The sequence below is a fragment of the Dromaius novaehollandiae genome, chromosome 19 (assembly GCF_036370855.1).
Source record: "Dromaius novaehollandiae isolate bDroNov1 chromosome 19, bDroNov1.hap1, whole genome shotgun sequence".
In the NCBI taxonomy this organism is placed as follows: Eukaryota; Metazoa; Chordata; class Aves; order Casuariiformes; family Dromaiidae; genus Dromaius; species Dromaius novaehollandiae.
The window spans coordinates 1,423,345-1,436,990 of record NC_088116.1 but is presented as its reverse complement, the minus strand read 5'-3'; the positions used below and the strand labels follow the sequence as shown (position 1 = coordinate 1,436,990).

The 13,646-nt window shown below is 42.1% G+C and overlaps 1 protein-coding gene across 7 annotated transcripts in view; it reads left to right on the top strand.

Moving 5' to 3' along the window:
- SGSM2 (small G protein signaling modulator 2) overlaps nt 1–13,646 on the top strand; it is a 79,163-nt gene that overhangs the window by 43,910 nt on the left and 21,607 nt on the right. For 3 of the 7 annotated variants that reach the window (XM_026106599.2, XM_026106578.2, XM_026106625.2), the window contains 9 exons: nt 1,635–1,796; nt 4,799–4,866; nt 5,381–5,526; nt 5,969–6,103; nt 7,252–7,376; nt 8,574–8,641; nt 10,535–10,698; nt 11,263–11,392; nt 12,845–12,979. In XM_026106599.2, the coding sequence (XP_025962384.2) occupies nt 1,635–1,796; nt 4,799–4,866; nt 5,381–5,526; nt 5,969–6,103; nt 7,252–7,376; nt 8,574–8,641; nt 10,535–10,698; nt 11,263–11,392; nt 12,845–12,979 (1,133 nt within the window). The remainder of the gene's footprint in view (nt 1–1,634; nt 1,797–4,798; nt 4,867–5,380; nt 5,527–5,968; nt 6,104–7,251; nt 7,377–8,573; nt 8,642–10,534; nt 10,699–11,262; nt 11,393–12,844; nt 12,980–13,646) is intronic. The other 4 variants (XM_026106581.2, XM_026106591.2, XM_026106619.2 and 1 more) reach the window with 4 other exon arrangements.

Below are 13,646 nucleotides of genomic sequence, written 5' to 3'. Positions count from 1 at the left end.
CTGGTGAAGACACAACATGGAGTACGGCACTAGAACCACGACTGATCACAGCAAATTGAACCCTGTTTCTCTCTTTGTACCACATAGTTGGTGTGCCCTGCAGTTTGAATTTGCAGCTGTAAGGGCTTCCATGGTATTTTTTTGTTCTGTGGCCTGGTGCTGGTAAGAAGCTTCCCATGGCACTTGCACTTTGCAGTCTGCTATCGTAAGGAAAGCAGCATGTCTGTCACATCTGAATTCTTCAGATTCTGTCCAGCCTGAAAAGTATTCAGAATGCTACCAGGACACTGAGAAAATGCCTTACCCATTTCCCTGGTGTAGGCAGGGAAGAGAGGCTCCCGTGAACAGATTTCATTGGATTCACTGGGGTCAAGCAGATTTGCTTGGCAGCAGATAACTGCAAAGAAAGGAAGGACAACTTCCCACGTGGTTCAGAGACCACCTTGCTGAACAGTCCCTGCATTCTTTTTCACAGCCACATTTGGCAAGGAATTCTGATTTTTATAGCCAGCTTACCATCCTGTCACTAAAAGGCAACGTTAAGCTCCCCATTTCTGAAGTGGGCCTATTACTGTGCTGGCTTATACTGTAGGAACAGGCAGGGGGTCTTGGCTGTAAGCAAGCCCCCAGCTGGCTTTGGATGCTCAATTACTGTAGTTCTAGTTTCTCAGCTTGATACTGCTTGTCTCTTAGCTGTCTTGTTTTCATCCTGTAGGTGGTAAGAGACAGGATTTCACTGCCAAGCACTAGCGCAGAATGTGCTATAGATATACACGGTGCTTTTTAGAGAGAATCAAGAGATGGGCTTGTGCCCAAGGACTGCCTGATGATCATGTAACAGGAGCTCCCTGGAACAGCTCTGCCTGTGTTATCTCAAATTCTACTCTGTGCTTCTGGTCTCAGTGAAAATATCTCATGCTGGAGCAGCTGTGTTCCCCCCGAGACTGTGGCTAGCTTCAGCTCAAAGATACAAGAGAAAGCTGGGAGATGAGAATCTTCTTACCATCCTCCCTGCAGATTTCCCAGCTAAGTGTGAAGCTTTATTTGATGGGAAGCAAACTTCACCTCCTCCATGGGAACTTATTTTCTGTCTTTGCGGAAGACTGCGTTTTTCTGTGTTTTTATTCTTTTGGGGGCCCATGGTCTGAGATCAATTTTCTGCCTATTCATTTCAGTCTATAGTAGATGGGAGTTTGGGAGGAGCTCAGATGTTTTCCGAAAGTGACAAGATATTCTTGGCCACCTTAATAGGTGACTACCTAACCTGAGATACCTAATATATGCCTGTTCTTTTGTTTGTTTGTTTGTTTGCTTGTTTTTGAGATGGATAGGATCTGTCTGTGAATGTTAGATGGTCTTTACAGACGTACTTGATTCATAACCCGGAACTGAGCCATTCTAAATCATTAGTTACAGCCATGATTTTCAGAAGATCTCTGATGATGGACTGAAACTCAGATATCTCAGTGGTGTTGAGTGCTGCAGTGAGTAATATAGATAGCTAGTGTACAAATAAACTTTTGTCAGATACATGTTGTGTATTTCAACCCCTCTCCATGCAGTGTTTCACTGGAGGGGTTCCTGTGAGAAGAGAGTCTGAACTCTGACAACTTTCACTTTATCTCCTTTTGCAGGAAAAATCAGCCAAATGGGCAAGAATCCCTCAAGAGGCAGGGATCAACCACAAGCAAAACGCCTGCCCTGACACCTCAGGCTATCAAACACATATGGGTTCGAACAGCCTTGATTGAGAAAGTCCTCGACAAAATTGTGCAGTATATTGTTGATAACTGCAGGTAAGGAAAGAGTTGAGAGCACAGAGAATTGTTGGACTAGTGTGTTCAGGTTTCTTCAACAAGGAGTTTCATCAGAAGTCGTATGCAAACTTAAGTGATACTGAATAGATGTGGTACGAGGAGAAACAGTTACACAGTCATTTACAAAAAAAAAAATGTATATCTGTTTTGAATCATTGAGACTGTTTCAGACTTGCAAAAAGTGTTAACAGCCATACTGCTTTCCAGAAATCAGCTAAAAAGGAAAAATTACCTTGCAGTTTATTAAAGCCTTTTCTTAACTTATTTTTTCTAAAGTAGGCAAAATATTGAACAATGCTACCATAACAGGCAATGCATTCAGGAGCATGTGAAGCCCTGAGCCTTTACACTCACTTAGGCATGTAATTCCACTTGGTGCCGATAGATGATAGGTGCCTACATTCTAATGGGACTTAGACCTCAGAAACTTAGGCTTCTAATCGACTGTGAGTACTTACTTCACTTGCATTAACTTGAGAACAGTTCTTTGGAACTATAGCACGTCAGGAAAGAAGGTGCTCCTTGTAGCTGACAGGAGGGGAAAAAGAGGGTAGAAGAGGAAGAGCTAAGGATGTAAACCTTCGGGTTGTGCAGAAAGGTTCTTTGAATCCTGTTTTCTTTTTAGAAAATAAAAGCTTTGCGTAAAGTGATTCTTCCCTTGCAAGACCAGAGAAGAGCTTCAGTGCTTTATGGGTATAATCCACAGGGACTCTCTAAGAGGAAAAGAAGTCCTCTCTATTCTATCATCACTTCCTACTGTGCAGCGTTAGTATTGTTTTCCGAAGAGGTTCTCCTTAACTACCCTTTGTGCCTTTCCGCCTTCCCGTAAGTGATGCAGAAGAATTAGGGAGCACATTGGGGACAATTTCCCATAAGAAGGGAAAGATAGAAATCTGAAGTTTGGTTTGGACTGGTCACAGAAAAGTACTTTTTTACCCACTGACATTGCAACTTACTTCCAGTGCTCCGAGTGGTTCTCCTCTTATAAGTTGTTCTGCACTAGGGGAAACATTTTGGCTGTGCAAAGCCCATGGGTCTGAACAGGGAAGAGAGCTCACACAGAGGAGCTTATTCTCACAGTATTTTCTAAGTTTGCCATATTGCTTTCCTTGTCATCAGCTTTATTTTCATGATCTATTTTGCAATTAAAAAAGAAAAAGAGAATGGAAGAAAGGTCTTTGTGGTGTTCAGAGAAAACTGTTCCTCTGGGATATCTAGCCCCAACTTGTATAAAGAGCTGTGTGTAGAAGAGACAGTGAGAAGGATGGCTGTGTCCCAAAAATGTAGTTAATAAAGGCATTTCAGCCCAGTGTATCACTATCACTCATACATGGATACAAGGATTTTTACATTTCTTTTTCCACGTAATTCAGCTGGAGATGTGACAAGAGAGTTAGGTCTCAATTACCATGTTTTCATTACTATGAATTACTATGCATCACTGCTATGTATTGTAGATGTTAATTTCACTGGCTTCTCCATCCATGCAAATGAGTTAGGACCAGGTCCTTAATTGTAGTTGTTTGATTTCGAGAACCTGACTTCCACTGAATAAAATGTGCCTCTTCAAATGGGTTGTTCTCACGCATCTTTGTGACATTACTGCTTCAGTGCTCCACGGTTAAGTCCGTCAGCCCTTCTGCTCTTTATGAAGAGAAGATGGTTTAGAGTTTGAGCCCCATCTAGTGGAAGAGACAGCAGAGGATAATGACAGTTGAAGGAAATATGAGTGTTTGATTTTTGGCTCTGTTGTTTTTTTAAGTCAGTTCTGCCTGCTGTGAGGGGAAGGCTTTGAGGTCATAACGAGAGCTATTATTTGTAGTATTTCATTGTTCTTGACAGTGTTTCCAGAGTATTCCTCACAAATGGAATAGATGTTTAAAAATGTGTGGATCTCTTAGTCTCTGTGGAAAACTGGCAAAATTGCTTGCAGAGATTTATTATTTGTCTCCATATTGCATTAGTGCCCAAAGCCCCAAATCAAATATAGTGGGTAAGCACATTTAGTAAAAGGCAAGCTCCTGCCTCTGAAGAGCTCAGTGTCAAAAACAGATGAGACAGAATGAACATACTAAGGTAAAATAACTTGCCTGAGATGACACAGTTGATCAGTGGCAGAATATGGATCAAAAGTAGGGGAGGTGGTCATTTTGTTAAGTATGGAAGTCTGGACTGTAGGTTTGTTGAACTAGTTGTGGTGAAGGGCCACAAAGATGATTAAGGACTTTTCACTTTCCTTGCAAACCCAACACAACATTTCTTCTCTGGAGATCAGTACATGAGCTAGGCAAGCTCCATTAGAGAATACTTTTAGAAGAGATGCATGCATTGGTGATTTCCAGGTAATCCTATCAACGGCTTTTTCTCTACCTGTCAAGTTCAGGAAACAGGGGGGTTTTGGATCTCTTTGGTCCCATGTCTGGTGGTTTAGGTACCCGGTTTTGTTATATTGTTTGTGAGAAAGTGTATTTGATAATCACAGGTACATTCCATTCCTGGAATTTGTACTGTATTAGAACTCTAATTAAAACCAAGCTTGGCAAATATGTTCTGTTTCAGCTTGTACACAGTACTACAGATGTACAGCCTAGATACGAATTTCAGCCTTGGTAAAATTCTTAAGCCCTTAAACTCTTAAATCTTCCCTTTTATATTGCCCGAATTTGCTCTTGAAATGAGCATTTGCCCTCAGTTTTTATTATGTTGCAAGTCTGACCTGGAATATGACTTCCGTAGTCTTGCTTACCTCCTGCTTACACAGTTGACAGCAGCAAGCGCTGAAGGAGTACTTATCAGGTTAATAGAGAGAGCAGCATGTATAGCTTCTCTGTCCTTACCTCTTTTGTTATCTTTGCGCATACTTTCTGGTAAGCAGTAACGTGCTACTTTTGAAGTTCAGGTACTCGTGCTACTAGAAGATATAAGAGCTTTTAAAAATAACAGCTAGTGCTCCTAACTGGGCTCTAATCTTTTATTCCTAGTAAATATTATGAAAAAGAAGCTTTACTGGCAGATCCTGTTTGTGGCCCAATACTTGCTTCTCTCTTAGGTAAGTTCTTGCAGTGTAACTTCTTGTTATGCTGAAGAAATTATTTCTTGAAATATTTTGTGGTAGGACAGTGTTATGAAAGGTGACTTTTAGCTCTGTATCATATAGTTTGACCATGTATAATAGAGCAATACAGGAGATTCTGGGGGGTTTCTTACAAGACAAATGGAGACCAGTGATTTATTTTTATAATTAATTATTGGTCAGATCAGAGAATAGAATGTAAATTTTTCTACAGAATGCTTGCTACTGCAAGGTTGGAGCTACTAGTATTGGAACTATTGGTATTGCAATGGTACAGTATTGTATTCTCTAGCAATACTTTTATACAGCCCTAGATAATGGGACCTGATATGTTATAACTTATACTCTTTATTATGGAATGATCACTAAGTGACCATTAATGTTCACCTGGCTTGAGAAGAAAATCTCACTTTCAGTACTTGACCTGCAGGATAGGAGTAAATATGTTTGTGAACACTTGCAAGGTTTCAATCCCGGACTGTTTTCGTAGTTGGACCATGTGCACTGGAATACACCAAGCTAAAAACAACTGATCACTACTGGACAGACCCCTCAGCAGATGAGCTTGTTCAGCGACACCGGATTCATGGAGTTCATGGCCGCCAAGACTCTCCTTCAAAGCGCCCAGCCCTGGGAGTAGGTATTTGTTGTGTAGCTATTTCTTAGTTACAGGTGCAGATTGACAACAGAAACAACCTGAAGGAAGGAGATCTGAATTTAGAACATCCTTTCTTTTCTCTTCTGTAATGTGTCCTTGGCACAGATTAGAAGTCCATTTAGACCCAGACATCCTCTTTATCTCTATTTAGAGAAGTTTGAGATCAGGACTAAATTTTGTGTCTTTTGACGCTTGTGCATTGACTAGGTAGTTCACAAGAAATTACGGGCTTCCTCAGCCAGAGGTGAAGAAGAGCCCAAGTCATTTCTCTGCAAGGTCTCTTGGCTCCAGAAAGGTCTACTATGGAGATTGGCCTAAGTGAAACTATTGCTTGTTTATTGGCACAGTCATTAATGGTACAGTCATTCTAGTCCTACCTGATCTGCCTTGAGCGTGACTGCTTTTGTGTGTGTGTGCTAGATCCGGAAACGGCATTCAAGTGGGAGTACGTCGGAGGATCGCTTCGCTGCTTCGGCAAGAGAATATGTGGAGTCTTTACACCAGAATTCCCGAACGCACCTTTTGTATGGGAAAAACAATGTCTTGGTCCAGCCGGTAAGTACACTGAGTGTCATGTCAATATATGCAGCTGCTGCCTGACTGATTTGAGAAGACAGTGGTATAGATAAGAATATAACTTAGGTTTATCAAGTACTGGCTAAATGTCTCGTCCTCAGGACTGTGCTATCTTCCCACTTGACTTCAGAATCCTGAGGTAGATTAAGATGGCATGAATGTTTTTACTGCCCAACCAGTGTGAACTGTGGAGTGGACCTATAGTTAGGGATAGGCATACTGAACTTTATTTCATAAACCCAGTGACTATTGTATTTTTTTTATTTCCTTCTAATAACTATATTAAATAGCAGTGTTTCTGGTGATAAGGTTTCCCTCAGCAGCTCCTGGAAAATGCACTGCTCTGGAACTTTTTGGGCATAGGGAGGCTGGAACATGACAATTATAGTTGCCCCCTCTGCCCTTTGAGCCCTTGCTCCTATGCTTCCTGTTAGTCTTAGAAAAATCAAGTTACAAATGCGAAACACTTTCTGCCTGTTCATAGGAGTCTACAGTTGTATCCTGTCTGCTAGGAAGGCATCTTGTAATCCTCAAGGGAACCGAATTGATACTCACAGAAACTTGTGTCATCTGGCTATTAGCAGAACAGGGTAGGCAGTGATGCGCAGGATGGACCAAGTTTCCCTTGCCTTTCTCTGCTGTTGTATATGTGATTGGGTATGGGCTTCATCTCCACTGCCAAAAAGGTTTAAAGATCTTAATGTAACATCTACTGAGAACAAGGCTGATAGTTTTTACTTCAGTATAAGTTACTCAATTTGTCTCTAAAGAGGGCTTTTACTTCACTATAGTTATGTGAACAAACTTCAGTGGCCTGTCACTATTAATATGTTATGCTAAATCCCGTTCGCTGCATTCATTTGAAAATAGGTTTCTTGCATGACTTAAAGGCACAGTTGATGGAGGTGTGAAGGACCTGGAAGTGAAAATATGATTGGACCAAATAAAAATAGGAAGTCTGGCACGTACTGATTACAGTCAGACCTGTTGGGCTGATGGAGTGTGCAACATTGAGGGAGCTGGAAGTAAGATCTTATCAAATGGCTGATAACAGGAGGAGGGAAAGAAAAGAGGATGTGTGTGCATTTGAGTCACCTTGGCTTTCTGTGTGTTGTTTCTGTGAACAGAAAGATGACTTGGAGGCAATTCCTGGGTATCTCTCCCTTCATCAGTCAGCAGATAGTTTGACATTAAAATGGACTCCAAATCAGCTGATGAATGGAACCCTTGGAGACTCAGAGCTGGAGAAAAGGTAGCCATTCCTTTTGGGAAAAGATGGGAAGCATTTTCAGTGTTATTTCTTGTATCCTTGGCAAGATGACATAAGTGTAACAAGACTGATTTAACTGAAGGGCTACTGAATAATGCAGAAGTTGGCATCAGGCAGTTTGGATTCTGTTTCTGTTTTACCATGGATGAAATGACTTTCCCAGGTCCTGTAATGCATTTTGTGTTAAAATGACTGAATAGGAAAGAAGTGTAGGTGTAGCCAAGACCCAGATGCAAGCCCTCAATGGAATTTAAATACATAATCACTGGAATTGAGGGGAATGAATTGGGACCCTGCAGGGGACCTCTGGATCTTAGCTACTGTGATAAAACATGAAATTAAGCAACATGGTAACAGTCTAATGAACTTTTCAAAAATCACTTAGAATGGGGATTACTCCCACTGATAAACCTGCCCCCACCAAATTATATCACAAATCACTTTGCAAGCATGGCTAATTTCAACCTCAAAAAGCGATCCCTGCAATGTCATTCTCTCTCATTAGATCAGTTATTCATCTAGTCTAGCATTCTGCTTCAGTGGAAAGGCAGGTAAAACCTTGTACCAGGCAGGTATAACCTCTCCTCAGGGAATGTATCCTTCAGCCCCAGAATACTGCTCTCCAATGCTTAATCCATCCCTAGTCTTTTTTTAAAACTTTGTCTGTATCTTTTTTATAAAACTTTGATGAAGCCCTCAGCCCTTGGATTTAGTGATGAATCCAGTCAAGGTTGTTCTCAGAAAGCTTGAGAGCTGTTTCCAGTATTTCATCTGTGTAAGCTTGGGCCTCAATGGATTTACATGCTGTTGTCTGTAAATCACATGCAGAAGACAAAACTGAACCTGGCTGTCCTGAATCCCAGCTGTAAGGCCATCACAAATTCTGTGCCCTAGGCATTTTAATCTTAGTCAGAACATGGTTGTAACCTGGATGGGGGGGCAGGGGAAGGGAACAGGGGGATGGGAGAGAGAAAGAGATTATGAAAAGGCTGGTACCAGCTGTATCCACTGTGGAAAACTAGTTCCTTTGCATTTTACTTCACTATTAATTCCCCTTAATTGGCCAATTTTAATAAGCATTTATTAACTTAGCAGAGTCTTTTTACTGGGTGGTTGGAATCACAAGCACTCCTGAATGTGGAAAAAAATGTCTCCTGCACTTTTTTCCTTCTCTATTAGCGTTTACTGGGACTACGCGTTAATAGTGCCACTCAGCCAGATTGTCTGCATTCACTGCCATCAACAACGTAAGCATAAACCTTCTTCTCATGGGGGTGCCCCCAAGACCCCATTTCTGCCAGATGAATGTTAATGCTATTGATGCTGCTACTGTTTTATATGGTGTCTGTTAGGGGTTTATTGCAAAGCAAGCAGAGTATTTTTCTTCTTCAGATGTCTTCACTGAAAGACCTAGTAAGAACTTCTCTGCATAAAGCTGCTCTAGTTGTCTCTTGCTTTTTATGTTCAGTACGGCCCTGTGCCTGGCTTTGTTTTTTCTGAAGCATCTATGCAAAACAGCATTTCTGGGAAACTGTCAGCAAGCGGGTGTCAAACATAGAAGCTTTGGATCTATAACCATCAGCCTCCACCAAATTACCACTACACAAAAAGAGAAAGAGGGAAAAAAATGAGGTCTGTCGACCCCATCTGCAGTGGTATCATCAAGCTGTAGAAAGAGACTGAGCCACCTTCCGTTACAACAGACTCTTGCCCTGCTCATTTGGTGTAAACTGTAGGTGCTCGGGAGCTCTGAAAAACCAGGCCTCTGAGTTCTGACTAGCCCATTCTGCTTAATGTAGGGAGAGGGATCTGGAACAAAACATCTCTCCCACTGTTTTTCTCACCACAGGCCTTAAATCAAAATCACGGAGCAAAGACAGTGAACATTTAGAAATTTTATCTGAAGTCAGATCTGAATTACAGAATGGCCCCAGTTGGACTAAAGGACATTTTGAACTAAGAGCTTGTTTTAAAAGACAGTCTATACATATTGCTTTAAAATATATATGTGGGAGAGCCACCAAAATCTCTGAAGAAGATCTCTCTTCCTCCCTCAGTGACTTGTGTGCTATCACTTTTAACTAGTTTTACCATGCCAGCTGAGACAGGTGGGCACGAGTGTTAAAAACTTAGATTCCTAACTGGCAGAGGATGACCACTGCAACATTAGTTCAGGTCCATCTGCCTCACTTGGATCAGCTTAACCAGGATGCTTTGTGTCTGTCCAGAATTTCAGTGACCGGACAGATGTGTCACCATTCTGCTTTACGACAGTTCCTTTACAGAAAGGGGAATTAGCTGGCAGATGTGTAACATGACAGCCTTTGCTGTGCTTCATTGAGGAGGCTGTTTCAGAAACAGGTGCCAGACATGCACACAACATGATTTTTGTTGTTTGCCCGAAACAACAGACACTTGGTGGTCTTGACACAGCACCTTGCTACCAGACTGGAGCTGACACAACCATGCTGTGGAACACGTCCTGCTTTTGAAAGATCTCCCCTTTACCCAGATGGCTGTAGATGGCAGAGGGGTGTAAAGATCACAGGTAAAACTTTCAAAAGCACTCTGGTGAGTTATGTTCTTCATTCATTCACTTTTGGAAAAGGCAATTAAGAACCTAATTCACTTACGTGCTTTTGAAAATTACATTCAAGATGCAGATTATTATGCTTAAAAGTACATCCAGAGCCCACAGTGCGTTTCCTTATTTATGCTTGTTTTCTAGTGACCTTCAAGGTGGAGGAAAAGAATTTACCACAGGGAATATGACTTGTTGATTCTTACAAGAATAAAGCTGACTGCCTCTGGCTATATCCATTAGATTAGGTTTTATTCTAAATTGTGTGTCCCCTATCAACTTGTGTCATATGCCAGAGACTTAGTGTACTTCCTCCTTTATTATTTATTATATTAGTGTTTGTAATCACTTTAAATGTTTCTGCATGAGGCCTGTCATAGTTTGTTCATATCTGAGCATTTTTAAGACTAAAGGACTGAGGTCATCCCTCGATTACCTGGTGATTTACAGCATTTTTTTTATCTGCTTAGAGACAGTCACAAATAAAACTTAATTTAGAAGGTAAAAGCAACAGACATTCTGATATAACAGTGTGGACTCCTCTCGTCCTCCTTTGCAGCAGAAAGCAGAGGGACGTTAGTCTTGGTGAGTCAGGATGGAACTCAGAGACCTCCACTGCACTTCCCACAAGGAGGTCACCTTCTCGCATTCCTTTCCTGTCTGGAAAATGGTCTTCTGCCTCGTGGACAGCTGGAACCGCCACTCTGGTCCCAACAGGGCAAGGTATTGCCTTTTCTGATGAGCTGCTTGGGGTAGGGCTGATCTTTATGTCCTTGTGGAACAGTATTCTGCCACACATAGTCCAGGAACTGCTATAAAGCAGCTGGAAATCAAGGTGGAAGGAAATAACTCTCTTTAGTCCAACTTGATTGTTTTAAAGATAGTCCATAAAAATTGTTTATAGTCTTATTGCTGCATTGAGCTATGAACTGGAATCTCCTATTGTATCAAAATATGTACCCAAACGATAGGAACTGAGCCTAAAATGGACTGGGTCATACATGTTATCAGAGACTTGGGTTATTAAAGCAGCTGGTGCCAAATTCCCATAGGTTACAAGAAAAACTTGTCCTTCTAGTACACAGAAAAATTGTACACCTAAATCACCTTGTATATCTGATGCTATTGGATGTGCTGGCTTGCTGTTGTAGTGCTGATTTCGCCCCCCAGCATTGAAAGTTAAGTTTTAAGGCTTTAAGATGCAAAAGGTCTAAAGCCTTTAGTTTGTTTTGCTCTATTTCTATTATTCTTTGGTAGCTGAATGTATGGGATCATTATTTTCTGTAGGGTAAAGTATTTCCAAAGCTTCGAAAACGGAACAGCAACAAATCAGTGGACCTAGAGGAAGTGCCAGTTGAAGACAGTGCTACAGACTATGTGTTCAGAATTATCTATCCAGGACACAAGCATGATAACAGTAAGTGCTTTTGTTGTTCTGCTTTTGTTGTTTCTGCAAGAAAACCTTGAAGTAATATCCTTGGAAATAACTGAAGATAACAGACAAGCCAGGTTTTTGTAGAAAAAAATCTACCACAAAATTTCATTGTTGGATAATTGTGATCAACAGGTACAGCTTACTATAGGTTTCTTTAATGCAGTTACACTTTTGTTATCTTAGTGGAAATGGAGTGGAGGGGGGGGATCTTATTTACATTTACTCTGTGTTTCACAGAGGAATTTTTCAAAATACTCCCCTGGGCTTGCAAACGGACACCAAAAGCAAAAAGACTGTGTTTGACTAGCCAAGAGCAACTTTGCTCACAAGTGAGGATAGGTTTTATTGGCCATGCTGCTTGCCCATAATGTTGCTATTAGAAAAAAAAATATATAAACTGGACTCTTAAAGTACCCTGAGAACTCCCTGGGCTGAGTTTTCTTGGCTTGGAAGCAAGAACTTAACAATGGATAAATAAAGCCCTTCCCAGGAAACTAAATGAATTCCCAAGTACCAAACCACCTCATGTCATCAGTGAATCTAAATTCCTTACTTGCAAGAAGGCATTTGAGCTAGTTCTCAAACAGCATGTTCAGTTTTCTTCCCCTTGGCAAAGAAGCAAGTAAGAATTTACCAGGCAGATCAAGCCCTAAAGTTTACAGAGGATTTGGCATTACTGTTCATACTGGGATTCAGTGCAACTGAAAGAGCAGAAATCTCAGCTAAACCCTCCTTACCCCAGGGACTGAACCACAGTGGTGGCCATGCTTTATTAGGGCCTCTGAATTTGCACAGGTAAGTTCTTGTGCGCACGTGCACATGCACGCAGACACACACACACACCCCAGCAAAAGCATGTTTGCCATTTGCCTAAGTCAAGGGGACCGCAGATCCTGTGGGCGCACTCAGCACAGACCTGCCTGCTGAGTCAAGACATAGCTGGCTTCTGCCTTGTGCTTCCTTAGAGGTAGACCCATACCGTGCATGTTTGCAGCGCCAGACAGAGCTGGGGACCAGACTGTTTCCTGCTCAGATGCACCTGGCACAGGTATCAGAGTGGAGAAGAGGCCACAGCATTGATTTGAGCATGGTGAAGGAGGGAAGCTGGTTGGAGCCATGGATTCCCATGGAGTTTTGCTAAAAAGCATGCTCACCTACTGCAGGCTGGCACTGGGACCTTTCTCCATTGCCATGACGTGACATTTGTGCCCTGGGAACACAGCCCATGCACAGTCAAAAGCTGGCCTGTGTTTGGTGCAGCATGTTTTTCTGTAAGAAACTCATCTTTCCGACCCACCTGCACAGGAGCTTGTACCCTCAAGAAGAGGGCAGGATTCAACTCCTTTTGTCTTTGCTGAACGTGTCCTTTTGAGCTTTCCCGCAGAACCAAGTTCTCTCTTCTTATGCTCCTCTTTCACTATTTTCTTTGAGCAGTAACTATTAACTACCACCACTTAGCTGCCAGCCGCTCTGCCTCTGTTGACGATGACGAGGAGGAGGAAGATAAGCTACACGCAATGCTATCAATGATCTGCTCTCGGAACCTCACAGCTCCTAATAGGATGAAAGGTTTTTATCCTCCTCCCACTGTGTCCCAGAGCTCTATTGCAGCTCGTTCCACTGATGCATACAACAGTGTTGGCATTATTACAGGGCAAAACATTTCACTTCCACCTTGAGATCAGGGGACTTAGTCGAACGTGCAGGGAGGCTAGGAATAGGCTCGCAACCCATGGAAAATGGAAACAGCAACACCTTCCCTCTCCTTCAAGTATCTGTGCTGCTGAAGAAACCAACCTTCTCTCCTTTCAGATACTTCCTGTCCCAACCTTCATAAAAGGTGGATACTAGAGCATGTTCACAAAGGAGAGTGAGGACTGTAACAGGTCTTCATATTCTTCCTCCATGAGTTATGTGTACGTTGTAACAGACTGAAAAGAGCAGTCTTATATTGGAAGAGGTCAGAGGCCCACTGTTACAGCAATAATAGTGCAACGTGCTGGGCAAAGTCAGGAATGGAGCATGCCTGAGTGGACAGAATAGGAAGGACAGAAGTATAGTGAATGCAATTTGAGCCCTGGGCTGGTGCAAGTATGCATGCTCCCACAGCCCGGATGACTCTACAATGGACCAGCAGAGTGCAGAGAAGATAGTGTGGAGGTCAATGTCTTTCCCTGTTTAGGTGCTTTCATTCCACCTCTTGTATTCATAGGCTAGGTGGGTTTCAGATGATCTG